At 40.4% G+C, this 20,113-nt stretch overlaps 2 protein-coding genes across 3 annotated transcripts in view; one reads left to right on the forward strand and one right to left on the reverse strand.

Annotated features, from left to right (window-relative positions):
* The window catches only part of sacm1lb (SAC1 like phosphatidylinositide phosphatase b), a 34,155-nt gene that overhangs the window by 3,938 nt on the left and 10,104 nt on the right, over positions 1 to 20,113 (reverse strand). The window contains exons 1-14 of one of the 2 annotated variants that reach the window (XM_018680765.2): positions 7,854 to 7,963; positions 7,276 to 7,373; positions 5,147 to 5,221; positions 4,895 to 5,022; positions 3,647 to 3,796; positions 3,256 to 3,315; positions 3,016 to 3,049; positions 2,572 to 2,673; positions 2,126 to 2,211; positions 1,510 to 1,596; positions 1,346 to 1,414; positions 1,064 to 1,143; positions 855 to 953; positions 608 to 746 (exon numbers count right to left, since the gene is read on the reverse strand). In XM_018680765.2, coding sequence (XP_018536281.1) covers positions 608 to 746; positions 855 to 953; positions 1,064 to 1,143; positions 1,346 to 1,414; positions 1,510 to 1,596; positions 2,126 to 2,211; positions 2,572 to 2,673; positions 3,016 to 3,049; positions 3,256 to 3,315; positions 3,647 to 3,796; positions 4,895 to 5,022; positions 5,147 to 5,221; positions 7,276 to 7,373; positions 7,854 to 7,882 — 1,236 coding nt within the window. In that variant the 5' untranslated portion in view covers positions 7,883 to 7,963. Of the gene's footprint in view, positions 1 to 607; positions 747 to 854; positions 954 to 1,063; positions 1,144 to 1,345; positions 1,415 to 1,509; positions 1,597 to 2,125; positions 2,212 to 2,571; positions 2,674 to 3,015; positions 3,050 to 3,255; positions 3,316 to 3,646; positions 3,797 to 4,894; positions 5,023 to 5,146; positions 5,222 to 7,275; positions 7,374 to 7,853; positions 7,964 to 20,113 lie in introns of those variants that run through there. The other variant, XM_051075993.1, reaches the window with a different exon arrangement.
* On the forward strand, positions 10,968 to 19,790 carry fbl (fibrillarin). The gene is made up of 9 exons (XM_018680767.2): positions 10,968 to 11,133; positions 13,279 to 13,383; positions 13,703 to 13,849; positions 14,064 to 14,158; positions 14,323 to 14,493; positions 14,777 to 14,909; positions 15,603 to 15,715; positions 16,004 to 16,149; positions 18,664 to 19,790. The coding sequence occupies exons 1-9, from the start codon at positions 11,124 to 11,126 to the stop codon at positions 18,686 to 18,688; spliced, it is 945 nt and encodes a 314-aa protein (XP_018536283.1). The 5' UTR covers positions 10,968 to 11,123; the 3' UTR covers positions 18,689 to 19,790.

A 20,113-nucleotide genomic window follows, 5' to 3' on the forward strand; every position in this document is an offset into this window, starting at 1 on the left:
TCTATTTTTTCAGTTGGAGTTAAGCTACTTTCAAAGTAATTCAACACTTTCTGAAAAGATTTCTAAGCTTTATATGTGGAACATCCACAGGAGTTTCATGGACAGTGGTTTAATACTGATCTGAAAAGAGCAACATCTAGGAGACAAGGTGAGAGCAGCAGAGAGGTGAGTATGACATGACTATCGTACTGATGAAGAAGTGGACATTGAACAGAATTTATCATGTAAGTCATTATAGTACAGGTAATTCCATCCCTGCTCAAAGTTTATGTACCCATCTTCCGTTCATGTCCCAGTTGTTACACTCAGCCTTTACATGATGGTAAATAAAGACACTGTGCAACAGTTCAGACAAGCAGAGTGACGTGCTTATTGAAAGGTCATTTCTAATCATGTTGGACTAAGTTAATATCCACACTGTTACGGAGAATGGATGGGTGGATTATGTTGCACAAGTTCATTTTATATGACATGTCACGATTGGAATCCATTGTAACCAACATGACTTCAAGTTGAGCACAGACACTGTTGTCTGTGGAGAACTTAATAACATAGCTAAGTTGTTTTTATTGTAGTGTCCACCTCCTGTGTGATTACAAGGTCCTACCTGTAGCTGTGACTGCAGCGACCGTCGGGCCAGCAGGCTCTGGATGACGTTGGTCCGGTCCAGACAGTCCATGCAGTTGCTACGAAATGTTCCCTCCTGGTTCAACAGCACCTTCCCATCTGCATCCACCAGGAAATACCTGAATCCACATACACAGCATTACTTCTGATGTTAATTACATATATACAGTATATCTGCCTTGTGTACTTGTTTATAAAGTCACACATAATACAAGAAGCACACTGACCCAAATTCATCCTGCATTTCAGCGACCATGTCCAATAAGATCTGCAGGCGGTGCCACCTCATCCGACTGCACTCCTTATGGAAGTCAAATGCTATGTACCTGCAGAAAGGCAAGCATTCACCAAAAACACAACGACCTCCGCCAAATCTGGCAGTAAAAGAAGCCAGCCACATATGAGGGGAAAAGGATGGAAGTGATGGTAATCTTACTTGATCATGCCATTACCCAAGCTGGTCACCATCTTGTCAAATGCCAGCTCCAGTGGCTTTTCTGAGCCCTTTTGGTTAATCTGTGAAAACACAGAGAAAACAGGCACTCAGTGTTCTTATGTGAAAATATAATTTTTATCATTTTTTTCTCTTCAGGGTTATATCACAGATTTAACAATGTGAAATCAATATCCCTCTGCTACATTAATTTAATGAAGTTAGTTGTAAGCAGTAGAAGTGACAGAATCAACAGATGTGATCATTATCATTTTTTCATCTTACCAAGTTCAAAATGACTTGTCTTCCATAGAGAATTATCTGAGAGTCAAAGTGTCTCTGAAATCCATCCAACTTAAGAGATAAAGAGAGAAGAGACCAACTGCATGAGAAAGGACAGATACAGAAACAGCCTCCTGTTATCTGATGTTAGCGTGAAGACAGCTTACATGGTTGACTGATTTGCTGATCTGTGGTTTTGGTTTGTACTTGAGATTGGGCCTTTGGGACCAGTAGAAGGGGATGGAGCCTCTTGTCTAAGAAGGAAAAGGACATAATGCATTAACATACAATCATTCAGCTGTCAGGCACTCAGTCCTCCATTACAGCACATACAGAACTATTCAGTCTGCCATGGGTTTACAGCACAGCCACCTGTCAGAGTCATGAAGCACAATCCATGCTGGAGTCCACAATTCAGTGTAGATATGACCACTGTGCCACAACAGCAGTGTGGACTGTGTGGAATGATCTGTGCAGCAAAGTGAACTGTGGAGGGTGCATAATGTATGGAGGGGAACAGAAACATACAAAAGACATGAAGACATGCTCAAATTGTTCAACTTATATTTTGAGGGTTAATACTGGGTATTATTTACAGTAAATGATGTCATAGAAAGACAACAAGTGTTGCAGAGATATGGAGGATGCGAGTTGAGGACTTACTGTTCCTCCACTGAGTTCTGACCTAAATGACTGTTCAGTTCTTCCTGAGGCCAGACTACGTGGCACTATACCTCACTCACCTCACTATATCTCTGCTGTGGCATCATTACTTTGACTCACCTGAACGTATGAAGCCTTGGCACTGTTGTACTGCACTATTTGCTCTGTTTCTACATAGTTAGCAGCATGGCCTTCAGAATCAATGCCTATAGACAAAAACACAGAGAACTATTTGAAGACTTTAGATTATAACTCCTCAAAATCCCAGTAATGCAGAGACAATTATCTTGTCATTGGCTTCATGTCCACTGGATGTACCTGCATAGCATATTATTGCTGGAGCAAGTCACATGAAATTCACTTGAATATACATAAATACCAACAACATGTAAGGATGCACTTCATTTGTTATAGTTTCAGTCTGTTAATACAGCATAACAAGTTTTTTCCAGTTACAAATAAGCTGATGACACTTCACTTCAGAAATACTTGCAGTGGACATGAGATCTGTGACAGAGACATAGAGAAACCACTGTGACAGTCAGTGGAGTGGACAGCAGCGTAACCTCGGACGTAGTAGCGGACCCCGGCTCTGAAACAGCTCCTCCTGGAGATAATACTCCACTCAAACACCTTTCCATTGATGCAGCTTGACTTCATGGTGATGACTAGTCAACAGGTGTGTTAAGAAACCAACAATACTGACATGGATTAGTAAAGAGTCAGTATAGACATCAAAATAATAACATTACATAAAGAAAAACATCTAATGCTAATGATTTAAAGATTTTCTTTTCTTGTTGGGTCAGAATCAAAAATCAAGGACAAAAGAACTCTACTATCAACACATTTAACAGTATAAAGCATAAAAAGTCATAAATCTAAAGTCATAAAAGTGCTGATAAACTGAACTCACTGATAACATGATGACGAGGTCTCACTCATTCACTAAATGATGTTGTCCATTTTACATTTTATGATGGTAGGAATAAAGTCAAAGGAAAGGATACATCCATGGACAACAGGATACACAAACTTGTGTAACTGTAAGATTAGAGCAGAGTTAAATGATGAAATGTTTTACAATTGTGTGGTTGTTGTCACGCTGTGAACAGTACCTCTGAAATAAAACTTCAGGTTACCTATGTAACCTTGGTTCTCTGAACATAGTGTCTAACAGCCCCTCCCTACTTTCTCAGAGGCACAAACCCCATCACACAAGTTACACTATCTTGGGATTGTCATCTTACCTCTGGCTGGGCGATGAATTCTCTCAACAGGTGGCCATTCCAGACGAAACGCTGATCTGCCTGGAACAAGGACAGTTAGCACATGTTAATACTAGGCCAAATACCTCATAGGTGTAGGTGTGGGTGTGGTCTACACCTGGAGATGATCCTGTCTGTGAGGAACATGGCCCCAAAATAATTTTAAAAAAATAAATGTTTTCTAAACATAAGTGATACAAATTGTACTTTTGGACTTATTGAGACAGAAGATGTTTTTAGTTATACAAACTCAAATAACAAATTATTTACGTGCATTTAAATGTGATTTTATGGCTGACAACATTTCTGATTGGTCATTCACTTCCACAGAGACACTGGACTGTATATATAAGGTATGTGAGGTATATCTAACCCTCTCCAGAAGGCTCATCTCCTGAAACTCAGGGCTGGTGTTGGCCAGGCGCTGCAGAGTATGGGTCAGGTCATAGTCTGTTGCAAAATAGAAGCCATCTGTGTGAAGCACATGGTTGATCATCGACAGGAAAGTCTTGTTGTCTTGCATCTGCAACGAGAGACAAACCCATCTCCAGAAGGGAAAGATAAAAACACTGACTGGAGACGAAGCTGCTGTAAACATCAATCATGAAAAGACCTTTCACACTCACCTGTTTCTCCATAAGGTGTCTTTATTATCTCTCATTTCTCCCTTAACATACACATTAGCTCACAAAGAAAGTCCATGCATAATTTTTTTCCCATAAGACAGTGTTTTGTCTATTATATCATCACAGCAGTTCACTTATATCATAAACTAATGAGTGTATAAACTAGAGCATTCCAGCTGTATGTGTGATAAAATAGTCTCAACTCAATGGTCCACTTATGTTCTTTTTTTGGAGCTTCAAGCTGCATCTCAGGGGGGAGGGGAAGCAGCAAAACGCTAGCATGGACTTTAGAGCTGAGATCATTTTGTCTAACATTTGTTCCTTAGGTCAGGAATTAAGTTTCATAGTCAGATTCTAGCTGTTGTAACTTCCATCTTATGGTCTGTTGTTGAAATGTTGCAGAATGTTATTCTGGATTTTTCTTAAAAATAATAATAAAAATAAAATAATAATAATAATTATTATTATTATTATTATTATTATTATTATTATCAAGTGAAAATAGGAGAGATGCAGATGGAACTGCACTGTAAAGGCTGTGCAGCTGCTGAAGATGTCTTAGGTCATGTTTGTTAAACCTCCATTAATTCTGTTATTCATTTATCAGCTTTCTCTAATATTACATCATGATCATATGATCACATAGATGCTCAGAGGCAGTTATCAGAGTTTAGTTGGTTGATTTTACAGTTTCATATCAGCTCCTGTCAAAGGAAAACTTCGCCTGATGCTGTTTCTGATGTCTGACTGGGACAGGTATAAATTTTACAACAATAAGTATTTCTGCATAGTTTTAATTACAACTAAAGTGAGATAGCAGAGCAGATACTGTGTAAAAGGTGCTCAGAACCAGAGCTGCTGGATGATGGACAGACCAATGTGGCATCCTCAGGAGATAACCTGTAAAAGACCTCTGAGTGGTAGTTAAGGTGCTTTATCACCCAGGACCCCTGCCACAGGTATGATCAGGAGTCAGTTAAAAACTACAATCCTACCTGGTTATCTGTCAGGTGTAGTATTGTCTTCTTATAGGAGATGATGTCAAAGTCCACAGCCTTCCACACAGCATGGCCCAGCAAATCTCCCACCTTCTGCTTCTTTGTGATGACAACCAGGTACATGCCTAACACAAACAGGTGGTTGGAAATCACAGTTCACAACAGACACAACAGAGCACAACACACTGTCTGCCATGTTTTCCAGGGCTGGCTGGAACATCATCTCCCTGCACTACCCAGTGAACTCACCTGCCACCAAACGTATGGTCCCCATAAGTCCACATATTGGCCTGGTCTCAGCCGATGCGGGGATGTCCCTCTTCACTGAGGACACAACAGTGTTGGAGACAGTGTGTTCAGAGGATTAACAGGTGTAAAATCACCAGCACTAGGGCTATATCAAAGAATCATATTTATTATTGATGATTCTCTCAATTATTAATTATTATTAACTGACTAATTCAGGCCACACATCATCAGGAAATAACGTGATGCCTTAAAACTGCCTGGTAAATATGAACTGCACATTATATATATAACACACAAAAGAGCTGTCATAACTGTACAACTAGAATTAGTACACATTTGGCATTTTTACTTACTAAGAGACTAACACAACATGTACTATGAAACTCTACACTTAAACAACAGCAGTCTCTTTTTGTCATGGAGATAGAGAGAGAGATAGAGAGACTCCCATCAGGTTAACTGAGCCTAGCAGTATATATACAAACTCTAGATCAACGATAGGAACAGAAGTGTCTCCATGGCAGCTGAGCCGATGACTGCTACGCACTCACTTTTTGTTGGAGATTTCATTCTAAATGGATCAAATAGCCATTTTACCCATCAGTCTACACTCAATAATCCATAATGACAAAGTGAAATCAAGTTTTTAGACGTTTTTTACAAGTGTCTGTGAACTAGGGCTGCAACTAAAGATTATTTTGGTTGTCGACTTATCTGTTAATTATTTTTCCAATTAGTCAAATCTGTTCAAGTCTGCACACGTGAGTTTGGGGTGGATGGGGCTACATATGGATGTCAGAGGAGAGGACTGCCAGCAAGCCACTGTGAGCAGATAGCGCATTTAAAAAAGAAAGAAAAAAAAACACTGATATTTCGATCTGACATTTCCAACGTTTGAGGTCGGCCTCTGTCCATCTATGATTTTGCAGAGACTCACAACACTTGTGGAAGCTTTTCCTGTTCTTAACGTGTCGAGTTGTCAACCTGTCTCCTCTGCGACTCTTCCATTTCTATGTGTAGACACACACGTGGAGACGCATGAGAAACAGGAAGTGGGGAGAGAAACACAAATGTCACCAATCTTTTGATTTTCACATTCATTCTTTGCTTTTTTTGGGAGGGTGGAGGGTCATGTTGCATGCAGTCATTACATCCAAATGAAGCAATACTGCCCCCAGCACCTCCTGTAGTGCACTGCAGTAACAAGTGAACATGGTTCTTCTTATAAAGTCTCTGCTTTTCTGGTTTTATACGACACATCAACACTAAAATTCTGCATCGACAAATTTTTTTTAATTGACATCGTCGATTATGTCGACTAATCATTTCAGCCCTACTGTGCACTGCCATCTTCAGGTCCCTCCACAGATGTTCTCTGGGGTGTAAGTCTGGTTTTTGGCTGATCCACTCAGGGAGTCTCGTCTCCTCCCTGACCAAGGTCCTTCTTGTCTGGTAACTCAGTTTGGTTGGACTGACAGTTCGAGGAAGAGTCCTGATTTCAAACTTCTTCCATTTAACAGTTATTGAGGTCACTGAGCTCCTGGGAACACTTAGAGCTTTAGAAATGGTTTTAGAGCCTTGGCCTGATCTACACCTCTCCACAGTTTTATCACAGAGGTCTACAAAGAGTTTGCTGGACTTCATGATTTGGTTTTCGTCCTGACATGCAGGGTAAATTGTGAGACCTTGTTATTGTGGGTATTGTTGTCCCACCTTGACACCGGCAGTGGCTGTAGTCACAGAGCTGAATCGATGTCTGTATAAGCTGGCATGGTGGGACAGAACCTGACCTACAGGGAGGCTGCTGTGTTACACATCACTCCTCTGATTCTGCAGTGCAGGCATGTTGTATGAAATCATACACCGGGCCAACATTACACCAGCTGTGTGTGACTCTGTAATCATCCTAACAACAACATAACAATGATCTCAGTGTAAAGAGGGCTTTTAGTAAACAGGATGCACCTGACCACTGTTTAGAGCCACAGCAAAGGCTCTATAATCTAAAAACTTGTTTTCACTCTGTCATTGTGGGTTACGTGTAGACTGAACACAATACAGTGGAAATAGTGAAGGAGTACAAATACTTCCTGAAGCTTCTGTAAGTGTAGGAGCTAACCTGTGCTTACCTGTGAGAGTCATCTCAGTTGACACCCTGTCGATAGCCAGGACATCCACAGAACCAACATCACAAGCCTCTATGTAAAACTTCTCTGGTGTGGTGCGCCTGGAGACAGAGGCAGGAGCTGTTACACAACCAACCACCGACATAACACCACTACCACCAGCAGCAGGTAGAAACCAGGCTGTCTGAGTAATAACGTCAGCTGAGAGCAGGTAACACAGAGAACACCTGTGAGCTAACTGAGCTAATGTAGCAGTGAGAGCAGCTGGTTACAACTAATCACAGTGAGGAACAGCCTGCCTCAGCACAGTCCTCGAACATCCACCTCCACTCAGAGACACGGGGATCATGTTGGTGATTTGGTGCTGTCCATGCTAACTGGACTGAACCGGACCGTCAGTACAGAAACTTAGGGTAGCATAGTGTGCATTGAGGAGACGGCAGCGCTGAGCAGACACAGTGAACTCTGCTAGCTGCTTCGTCGTCAGTCGTGTCGGTCTAAGCTCCTCTCTCCACCTCCTCACTCAGCAGGAACATTACATACAGCGCTCTGGTGCTCACATTTCGTTCCACAGTACTTACAACTTGAAACTCTCAAAGGTGCTCGCCATCTTTCCTCCCGTTTGACCTCAGTGACGTGTCACCTAAACACCGGCTACTTCCGTCATGAACGACCGGCGGGAGCTGCAGAGAGCCGAAGAACCGCAGGGTGGCGGTGCCGCCATGCAGGAGTCCTACACCTCCCTCAGTCCTCAGGACACTCAGGCTGCGGTCCAATAGTCAAAATAATCTCCTTTCCTAACCACCTCATGACGGTGTCCATCGAGGTCAAGGAAAGATGCAAAGGAGAACTGATAAGGTATTAGGAAAAGAGAACCGCTGTATTCAATTCGGCTGCACTTACACTAGGCTGCACTTACACTAGGCTTTTTTAAAACCAACTTTATTTATAACATGTACAGTGACAAACTCAGTGTTGTAGGCTACGATTCAAATGAGGTTTCCGGTCCGACACTAATAATGTAATACATTGAGAGTTGGGAAAGTTCGGCCATTCAAATAACGATTAAATAGATGGTATGAAAAAATCTCTAAACCACTGGCTTATGAGAGATCTCTCTATTCTTGGTAGAATCTTATTGACAAAAGCAGAACGTTTATCAAAACTAGTATATCCTTGTCAATCTCTCTATGTTCCTCCCCAAATGATTAAAAAGGTAAATTCCATCATTTTTAATTTCATATGGAAAAATAAGACCCACTACCTTAAAAAATCTTTGATGGTTAAAGACCATAAACATGGTGGGTTAAAAGCGGCTGATTTTGAATCCATGATAGGTGTATTAAAGTTGAACTGGATAAAAGCTTATTTGGCACAGCCTGATTCCATATGGTTCCACATACCAAAATATCTTTTCCAAAATGTTGGAGGATTAGAATTTTTGTTAAGGTGTGACTTTGAAATAACTAAACTACCTATCAAATTGTCTGACTTCCATAAACAAATACTGCTCTACTGGAAAATGATGTTCACTCACAACTTCATGCCGCACTAATAGAACCATATCAATTAACAGGAAGACTTTATTTAAACAAGAATGGTATGATAAAAAGGTTCTATATGTTACTGACTTGATGGATGTAAATGGCAATTTATTGCAGTTTAATTCATTTGTAAAAAAGTTTAGTTTAAAATGCTCTTATAAAGAATTTAATCAAATTAGTCAGTAATCAAATTAGAGCTATTCCACCTCCCTTAAAATACATGATCAAAAATATCCTCACAAACTCAAACGTGTCTGTTAAACTGCCTGATTTAAAAATTGGTGAACTGAAATTTGGTGAAAGAAAATGTAACAACAAAGTACTTGGAAGTGTGTTTAAAGAAAAGCTGTTCCATGACATCAAAAAATCAACAAAAATAAAGATAACAGATAATGAAGTGACACTAACGAAGACTTATTGTAGTTATCTTAAATGGCCAATTGCACCCAAGGTAAATAAAATTCAGTTCAAATTAATAAACAATATTTATCCCGCTGCTGTAACCCTAAGGAAAAGTTTCAATTTTGAAGTAAGTCCGTGTGTTTTCTGTATGACAGAACACGAAACGATGGAACACTTATTCTTCTCTTGTTCAGTCACAATGCTGTTCTGGAAAGATGTTTATCAATGGTTAAATATTGAGATTAACAATTCCTCGTTTAACAAATTCCAAGTGATGGTTTATATGGACGGCCTGTCAAAAAAGGTATCCAAAAAGGTGAACATAATTCTTATTATGGGAAAATATCATATACACAAGAATAAATGGAAAAACAGCAAACCCACCATAAACAGTTTTAACAATGAAATTAAAAACCATATAACATCCCTAAAGGTTTTATTGGAAGAAAATCAGTCTATCAATGAACTATATGAAACAATGTCAAAGTCTCTTGCTTTTTAAGTTACAATCCTGTGTTCTTTTACTACGCTTAAAGCACTTTTGTTAAAATGTCAACCCCTGTGATTATTTTATTTTATTTTATATTATCTTGTTAATGTGTTGTAAGCTTGTAGTGTTTCAAATGCAAGCAAATGTTTCCTCAAATGAGTTTTTTGTAAATTGATGTATATTTCAAATTGAAATGTTCAGTAAATTGTAATGTTAAATAAAGTCTGGGAAAAAAATAAAATAATAATAACGATTAAAAAAGGAACTGTGCGACGGATCCAGATTAAATTAAGGTGCGTTCGAGATCAACTGCGGCTGGCTGCGCCTGACTTAATGTTTCGAAGGTGAACTGCCGCTGACAGTTGGGAAACGACTGCAGCCAAGTCGGACACATTTCCCACAGCGAGACTGAGCGACGGCGTTTGACTTTTAACAGTTCTCACAATTCGTTAAATATATCGACCTCATTGTGGAAAAACTTAGAAATGTGACTGTTCCCCTCAACATGTCAGACTGCTTTGTGAGCAACACTTCTGGGGAGATCACTTTTTAAAAAAATTCTGTTTCATTAAGAACCACATACTTGTGCATAAAACAGGGGCCACCACATTACCAGGAGAGCAAAAAGAGGAGAAATATGAAGGATGATCTATAAGGGCTTTACTTCTTCTCCAATAACAAACTTCTGATCTAAACAGCTTTTATCTGGAAATTATAGTGTTGGTGCACAGATGTAATCAAATAACTTAGATCAGCTCTGGAGATCGGAGAATAGAGGAGATATCTGATCTGAATTCTTAGAATAAAAACGTACTACACGTCATGATGTCAGTGAAGGTTTGAGCCAAACAGGACAAAGTGCTGTCGTCACAGACGTGGCTCCAGGTTAGACAAAATTTCTAACCGGCCTCTTGTACCTTCTGTAGAGTGGAAGATGAATATATATATATATATATATATATATATATATATATATATATATATATTCATACACACACACACACACACACACACAGTAAAAAGTAAAAAGCTAGCTGCATTTTGTTACTTTAATGCAGAATTTTTGTCTTTTCTGAGATAGTTTGTAGAAGGATATGAAATAAATAAATATAGAAATAATTAAATACGTGTAAAAATAGAACATTCATTTTGCATTCATTTGTACTTACGTTTTGTATTTTTTGCTTTTTAACACCAGCAACTGTTTACCCTCCACACCAGCAGGGGTTGCTGTTAAAACCTGTGTGTGCGCGGTGAACTCTGACGCAACCGTAGAAGAAGAAGCAGGGTACGATCATACAGTCCATGGGTACCAGTCCTACATGTGGTCAGACTGCGTGTTTTCTGAGAGTCACAGCCCAGCAGAGAGAAGAGTCCCGCCGAAAGAACCGCTTTAACGTTTTCTGTCTGTCGAAATGAGGCCAGGTACAGTAGAAATTACTGCAGACCGCCTGTGACTGTGTTTTTATGTGTGAAGTTAGACGGTAAAGTCGGTGAAGCGCTCTGCCGTGTGTTAAAGTTAGAGTTGTGTTCGGCCTGCGCCACCGTGCTGCTCGGCTAACCTAACACTCAATTGTTTCCTCTAGACAGAAAACTTTTGCCAAGTATGTGAACGCTTTCTCCGCTAATGTATGTGACATGTAAGATAAAATGTAGTGCTAAGGTTAAAGTAATGGACTAACTGTGGGAGCCGTGAGACTGAATAAATAACCGCTCACCTCCGGCACGTTGTGCACACGTGTTGAGTTTCTGCTAAGCTGCACTGAGGCCAGGTTGTACGACACAACCACAGCAGAGTAGCTAATATAAAACTTCTGTTTGCGTGGGGAGTGCTTATGTGGAGATTCACATGTTCAGTGAGGCTGAATTTGCCTTCTGTGTGCCGCGAGGTATACGCTTTAAAGTTCCCAGTAGCTCCTGCTAATGTTAGCCCGGACCGGAGCCACTTGAAGCCATATTTACCAGACCTAGGTCCGTGTTCCGCACAGAGCTCAGAACTGATCATGACCGTCTTTTAATAACTAACCCGGGCATGGATCTACGAATCAAAATAGGCTAAGTACAAGACCTAACTTAGCTACACGGAGTACTTATAAACCCGGGAAAGGGTTGGATTCAGGCTTTTCACAGAACTTTTCAGTTTTATAAGAGCAAAGCTAAGAACAAATGGTTCTCCTTCCCACCTCAGAGAAAGAACACAGATGCGTCCCTGTGGGGACCGTCCAGGACTGTCCCCCTTCAGTGGATCAGACAGTCCTGCACCAGGTTCGTGGGAGCTGTGTGAGTTCTTATATCACTGTATATGTGTCCAGATCCTATCCTCCGTACAGGACTGTATGACAGTGTGTGCATTATTCCACCCACATTTCCTCTGTCAGTGATAAAGTAGTTTTCGTGGGGGGGAAGGAAATCTACTTTTAAGAATAAACGCTGCATTGCTGCACCTCAGTCTCCCCATCATGTCCGCTCTATCACTTTAAAGGTACAGTGATGGAGGTTTTTTTTTTTTTTTTTTTTTTTTTAACCACTAGTGGCGCTATGGAGAGATGTTTTTTGTCACCAGGTCCATTTTGTTTTGTGTCATGTTATTCCACAGTGCAGACAGTTGGTGGGGGTAGAGTGTTTAGAAATGAGACAACGTGTCAACTAAAGAGAGGGAAAAACAAAACCGTTAGCAGCTAGACAGGGATGGATGTAAAGAATACATGTTTCAGCACTGTTGTGATATCTCACGCCATTAATGACCACATCCTATTTAAACATATGACGCAGCAACATTTGCTTTGTTCTGCATTGCAAGAATAAAAGATGAAATGCCACTTTGGTGAAAAAAAGATGTAAAGGAGCCACCGACACTCAGGACTGATGAGCCAATGTGATCTGATGTCTCCACACAAACAACAGAATAATACACGAGTGATAATAAAACAGTCTGATGTAGAGGTGTGTGGTCTGGCTGGCTTCACACTGTCAGTCACTTTTATTCATTTATAGATCAGTGCAGACTGGTGTATTGATGCTCCTGCTTTACCCACATAAAATGTGATTTTTTTTATAACACTGTTTTAAACACATCTGCTTATTGGAAAGTGATTCATTAAATAAGTTATTTACATTTTAAGCATCTGTCATCTCTGCACATTTGTGGGATTTGACACCAAAACTCCAAACAGATGCACAAAGACAATTTCAGTAGCCTGTGCCTCCACAGTGAGGCACTACAGCCTGTACAGTTTCCCTGTCCATGTTCCCATCCACTTTGTGGAACATGTCGGACTTTCCATTGTTTATTTTGGTTCATTATGATTGATCACCTCAGGGACCTGTTTCCTATTTACCTCCATGTCTGTATCAGTGTATTAACTCAGGATAATAGTTTGTGTTTACATTCCTTCATTCATATGGATGGGTGGATGGACAGAATTTCAGATCCAGTTTTACAGTCTTCATGTGGTGTTGTGGTAGCCCCCACATGTTAGCAGTCCTGGTGGCTACATGTGTAGCTGTTGGTATTCCTCCTAAAGCAGGTGCATAAATTCAGTGGCCCTGTTTGGTGTGTTTGTCTTTCAGGGTTCAGTCCTCGTGGGGATCGAGGAGGGCGAGGTGGAGGACGAGGTGGAGGTAGAGGAGGATTTGGTGACCGAGGAGGACGAGGGGGATTCAGAGGAGGAAGAGGTGAGGATGATTGGAGCATCAAGTGTTGTAATTATTGTATCATCTGTTTTATCACATTATGCACATTGTTGTAGTAATTTAACTGTGGCAGGAGAACAGCTTCAGTTAGCCATAACTTATTCAACTTCAACTTTCATTGAAGAACACGTGTATAATGATCATTAGTTAACATGTTTTACAAGAAATCAGTTTATCATTATGAACTCCTCTAATTTTTAGTGTAACTTGTTTAAGTCCAATAAAAAAAAGTGTGCAGTTTGTTTTATGAGGGCATAGATATTGTTTCATTGTGAGTGTATCTGTGAAATATGTTTTTCAGGTGGAGGATTCAAGTCACCAGAGGGTGGAGGATTTCGGGGCAGGGGGGGTGGAAGAGGCACACCAAGGGGCAGAGGAGGGAGGGGTGGTGGCAGAGGAGGCTTTGGAGGAGGGAAGAAGGTCTTGGTTGAGCCACACAGACACGAAGGTTTGTATCACCCCTGTTTTCAGTTATTCTGGATTTTTACTTGGGACGAAGTCACTAAATGCTGGAACCCTGTTGGTGACTACAGTGGATGCTTAGCTGCCAGCTTCAGGCTGGGATTTGTGGAACATTTTTCTGTCTGACTAGATTTACCAGCACAATTTAAATAGTGCATCCAATAGACACTGATTGTGTGTGTGTGTGTGTGTTTGTGTAGGAGTGTTCATCTGCAGAGGGAAGGAGGATGCTCTGGTGACCAAGAACATGGTGGTGGGAGAGTCTGTGTACGGAGAGAAGAGGATCAGTGTGGAGGTGAGATTTTAATTCACAGCAGCACAGTGGTCAGACAGTGTAGGCAGCACATTGATATTACATTACATTCATAATTTTAAGAGTCCAGGTTTTGCCAGCAAATGTGATCAGACTTTGTAAAATGACGTAAATTGCAAAGTGTTTTCTTACTGTTCGTCTCTTAGGAAGGAGAGACTAAGATTGAGTACAGAGCCTGGAATCCATTCCGTTCCAAGCTGGCAGCAGCCATCTTGGGAGGAGTCGACCAGATCCACATCAAGCCTGGAGCAAAAGTCATGTACCTGGGAGCTGCCTCTGGCACCACAGTGTCCCATGTTTCTGACATTGTTGGACCGGTGAGTGCTACACACTTAGTGGATCTCAAAGGTTAAAATTCCCTAATTTAATACAGTCCAGTGCAACACATCCACATGCTGTGGTCTCAGAAATCAGAAATTCAGCCCATTTCCCTCTAAATATTCCAGGGAATTTTACATAGTTCAGTTTCCGTCCAATTTGTGATCCAATGATTAAAGTGTAGAATGTCTTGAAAATATGGTTCTAATATTTTATTGGTTTGATTTACAATAACCATATGAAGATTGAATTGAATGAACCTGTGTGTCCTGTGTGTTACAGGAAGGACTGGTCTACGCTGTGGAGTTTTCCCATCGATCAGGCCGTGATCTTCTCAATGTAGCAAAGAAACGCACCAACATCATTCCCATCATTGAAGATGCCCGCCACCCACACAAATACCGCATGCTGGTTGGTACGTGGTCCTGACACACAGGCTGGCGGACAACACTAAGAGGAGTTATTGTGGTGTCATGTTTGTTGCAGTCAAGCTGACTTCACTGTATCAATATGTATTATGAATAGTCCAATTAATGTATTTACTTTTTCATTCTAAAATGTCGTTAGAGACTTAACAGCAAGTAAATCTGAAGAAGAGATGTTTTTGAGCCGTGCAACAAACTGACCAGTCTTAGATGTGTGCAGGTTGTTGAATTTAAACAGTAATGTTCTTTTGTCTATTCATTCCTCTTTGACATTATTGTTTGTACATGGCATTGTAGTTTTCGTCTTGAAAGTTACTTATTTAAGTCTTTTTCTTATTGTTGTTGTGAAAAGGGTCTGTTATTTTATTTAATTTTTTTGGTTGAAGACATTAGCACTAGTTCTGGTGGTGGGTCATGGTGTCAGAGTTTCTTAAACCAATCAGTGTAGTTGATGGTTTGCCTCATCAGTGATTTTACTAAGTCCAGTGCAGGGCCATGAAGTGTTAGAGTAACATCTTGCATGTGGTGAATAACCTGCATGATGTACACTTGAACTTATTTTCATGTGTAGCTTGATGGATCTGCTTACTGTTCTCAGTGAAGATGACAGTGGAAAGAAACATAACCCAATGTGTCCATCTGCTGTGTGTGTAGACAGTAATGCTCTGTCTTTCTCTCTCCAGGTATGGTGGATGTGATTTTTGCTGATGTTGCTCAGCCCGATCAGACAAGGATTGTTGCTTTGAATGCTCACAACTTCCTGAAGAACGGAGGACACTTTGTTATCTCCATCAAGGTGTGCTGATGACTGAAGAAGCTCTCCAACCTTTAACACATAGTTTACAAACTCTGGTTACTGTGTTGGTAAACTATATCTAGGAAATCCGATGTTTATAAAATCAAGTCTTGTCTCACCCAGCTGAGACAGGGCTGTCTAGAGTAGTTGAAACAGATACTCAGTGGGCTGAGTGGGATTAGGGGCTAAACAAAATACTTGGAAAATTGTTGCTTGAAGTATAATTTCATGAGTTTGTTTACTCTTTCAGGTGCTTATGCCAAATTTTTCCTTCTTTTTTTACTTCAGGCTAACTGTATAGACTCAACAGCAGCTCCTGAGGCAGTGTTTGCCTCAGAAGTGAAGAAGATGAGTGCTGAGAACATGAAACCACAGGAGCAGCTCACGCTGGAACCCTACGAGAGAGACCACGCTGTGGTGGTGGGCATCTACAGGTACACCAACATCAGACTCCCTTAATGTCTTTGTGAAAACAAATGTTAAGTTAGTCCACACATACAGAAACTTCATATGGCAGACATGTCAGAAGTCTCCCTTGCTGCTTGCCTGGTCACACACATCACATGATAACATGATAAATGTGTCATCGCTTAGTGATAAACATAAAAATCATCTGTGTCTGAATGACACTGAACAAACATGACACCAGTAATGTCACATGCTCAATGTTTGTTTTACGATTCAGTCTGTGAAAATAAGAGACCCACCTCAGGAGAAACCCCAAAAATGCTCATCCCTTTGTCTACGCCAGGTATTTCTTCCTTCAGCTGTTTCTCAACCAGGGATTACTCAAAGGCCTCTGATAATGGTCCCAACAAACATTCATCCTTCCTCCATTCACATTCTCCAGTTTAATTGGACACATCAACTCAAAACTAAAAGTTTTGGTTTGGAAGACAGTTTACAGAATGTTATGAATTTTAGTCCAAAATGAAGCCACAGAGGAACAGCTCCAAAATCCATGAAAATTGTCCACCACATCTCCAACAGTCAGTCGGATGTAAATGATTGGTCTTAACATTGTAACAACAGTGAAGTTGTTGAGTCATAGTTAGAATCATAGCACTGTTGCCTCACAGCAAGAAGGTTCTGGGTTTGAGCCCCGGTTTGCCCGGGACTTTCCTGTGAGTAGTTTGCATGTTCTCCCTGTGCCTGTGTGGGTTCTCTCTGGGTTCTCCAGCTTCCTCCCACAGTCTACAGACATGCAGGTTAATTGGTGTCTGTAGGTGTGAATGTGAGTGTGAGTTGTTGTTTGTCCATGTGTGTTGGCCCTGTGATGGACTGGTGATCTGTACAGGGTGTACCCTGCCTCTCACCCAGTGTCAGCTGGGATAGGCCCCAGCCCCCCCTGCGACCCTTAATGGACAAATGGTATAGATAATGAATGAATGTAGCATGCTTGAGCCCACTGGACATCCAACCTTTAAATCTTCTGTCATTTATACCAGGTGTAAATCCTGGGCCATATGCCAAGTCTTTTAAATGTTCAGCTGCCTTCTTTTAGGTTTTTTGTACCCTGCCTGTCTGAACTAAACCCTCTGCTTACTGTTGGTTATGGCTAGAGAGGGACCACCAGTCACTGTATTAAGTGATGGTCTTTTTTCCATTGCTTGCTCACTGTTGTTCCATCTAGCTTTACGATTAGCAGTACACCAGTCAGTTAAAGGCCTGAGCTGGGCTCTCTTATAATAATCTTCTCAAACTGGCAGAGCTACAGTCTTTGCTCTTTGGTAGCTGTAGAGTTTTGAACCTTACCTGAGGTTTTTCCTCAGTTCATATGTATCTAGATGATATTTTCTTCCTGTCCCTGATAATGTTTTCTACTATTTTTCTAGGTTTTGAAATTTGAAATGTATATTCATCTTAACTAATTCAAATCGAGAATTAAGACTTCAGTCTATGTATCTGCCAAAATTTGCCTATTGAGAAGTCCATAATTCCAAGTCCAAAAAAAATCTCTGCTAATCTTGATAAGTCTTGAGGTTTATATATCCATACATATTTCACTTCCTCTTTATTCCAGCTTAATTGTAGTTCCTGAGGCTTCTTGGTTTCTGTAGTTGATAATGAGCATTGCATTATAGGTGGATCTGAATATGCACCTGCATTAACTAGGATAAACAGCTCCATCTGGTGGATTGTTTAAAGTCAAAGTTTGACCATATATGACACAGGAGCTGAAATTAAATAGTTAATTTGGTTTGATAGTAAAGTGGCACAGTGTGATTAGAGGACACACAACCAGAGCCGTTGGACTTGACCATACAGAATCTCTGCAGCTCTTCTCACCCAATCGTGTGTATTTATGTAAATGACCCAATACACCACAGTCAATTGTTGCATGACTCTTGCAGGGTTCTCATATACATCTGCATTCACAGTCAAAATAGGTGGTTCAATGTAATACCTTACTATACATTATACTACATAATACTATGATGAATCTACATACACACCTCAGGCTGTAACTGAAGCTCTACACACATCATCTTTATTACAATGAATGTTCTAGTTGTCTAAGCAATTTACCGATATCTGTAGAACATCATTATAAATACATTGGACAGGTTAAGAAACACAAGCAGACAGATATTCAGACAGGCTGCATATCAAGAGTCTATCCAGATTATTTAATCCTGCACACTTTATTTGGAGGTAAACCTGAGCTCACCTGGAGGGTTGCTAGTCATAAGTTCCTTATTGTAAATGCTGGTGGGTGTTTACAATGGGTTTGGCTGATCATTTTACTGTTCACCTTTGTTTTCTCTTCAAATAAGTTTTCATATCCTTGGAGTTGGTTTCCAACCACAGCTCCATGATTGGGGTTGTGAGGTTTAGCAGTTTCTCCTCCCTACTAATGTTCCCAGACCTTAGTTATGGTGATAGGATGACACTTAAATTCAGACCCTCTCAAATGTGTTAATATGTTCTTTTCTTTCTCCCCTCAGACCTCCACCTAAAGTGAAGAAATAAGGTGTAGAAGACGGCTCAGGGAGACGGATTCCCATTTTCAACCACCATCCAGTTTTTGTTAGTCTGTTGTCGTCCTCTCCACCTCCACCTGCCTGTTTGTAGATTTCTGCAGTGTGAAAGCATGACTAGCACTCTGGATAAAATTTAGCTGGGTTCCTTAGTTGTTTTTGTTGTTTGTTTGTTGTTGTTGTTTTTTTGGAGTCCATTGACACTTAACTGACCAACCACCCAACTGCTGTCGTGTATTTTTATTACTACTAAGGTTAGGACATTACATGACGTGGTCATTTAAGGCCACAGATTGTCTTCTGAGTTGCTTTCCAATATGTAAAAGGTTCACCAGTGCTGCTGGTTGGAGCAGCCTTATTTCACATTTGTTATACACAAGTGATATCTGGTCCTGTGCAACAACAAACCAGGAGGATTAAAAAGTAAATGACAGTGGTAAAGAGTTGAATAGCCAGTTTTGCGTAGTGTGTTCCCAGCCTTAGATGAGCTCAGCAGCTGCTGCCCTGTGAGCTAGTTACTTTCTACCCTGAGGAAAATTTCAGCTGACATTCTCTGTGCTCCTGGTCCTTTTTTTTACTGAATGTCTTTTTTTTTTTTTTTTTTAAATATATATATGAATTCGTCCCCCATTCTTCTGATTATAGCCTTTCTCTAAGTGCTTCTGATTCTAGATGGCACATCCCACACTGTTGGGAAATCCAAAGTATTCACACATCATATACTCCAGATGTTTAGTATTTTTGGTGTATGTTATCTGTTGGAACTTGTGTATGGTAAAATATACTTTGTTCTGTTATGCTGTGTGTACTGGTAGCTCATGTGAAGAGCTTCAGGTTGGCACAATACCCACTTTGTAATCAAGGAACCATTAATGCTGATCTGTTTACTGTTAAGGTGGTAAATTGACCCTGTGTGAGTGTGTACAGACAAATATAGATGGTGACTTTTTCACTCTGACTTGTAATTTGATACTAGTATAACGTAAGTGTCCAGAGTATGAAGCAGAATGGTTGTAGATATTTTACAACAACTTATGCTTGAAACTTATGTTTGTTTTGACAACAACTTTGTTTTAATAAAATCTTTATCATTGTTTTTTGATTGATTGTAATCTTTTATACAATAAGTTTGTAAACTACCAAACATAACTGGTCAATTTATCTTCATCACCAACATTTGTCATAAACTGAGACACCCCCCCAAATCTGAGATTATGGCCAGATGTCCTACACTGCTATCAGTTAAACCTACAAGAACAAGCTGCGCTCCGATGCTTTTAAGGAAACCTACCACTGTGTTGGCTGTAGAAACAATTTAATTGAATGTATGCGGAGGAAACCAGTCAGATTTTCCAGTGTCAGCCCGCGTCAAACTGCCTTTTTTTTCTCGTCGGAGCCTCTCTACAATTGCCTTGCA

The sequence above is a fragment of the Lates calcarifer genome, linkage group LG15 (genome assembly GCF_001640805.2).
Source record: "Lates calcarifer isolate ASB-BC8 linkage group LG15, TLL_Latcal_v3, whole genome shotgun sequence".
Taxonomy (NCBI): Eukaryota; Metazoa; Chordata; class Actinopteri; family Centropomidae; genus Lates; species Lates calcarifer.

Coding starts and splice junctions, on each gene's coding strand:
- fbl (XM_018680767.2), top strand. Junction 14,159..14,322: donor AGAAGAGGATCAGTGTGGAG/GTGAGATTTTAA, acceptor TTCGTCTCTTAG/GAAGGAGAGACTAAGATTGA. Junction 15,716..16,003: donor ACTTTGTTATCTCCATCAAG/GTGTGCTGATGA, acceptor TTTTTACTTCAG/GCTAACTGTATAGACTCAAC.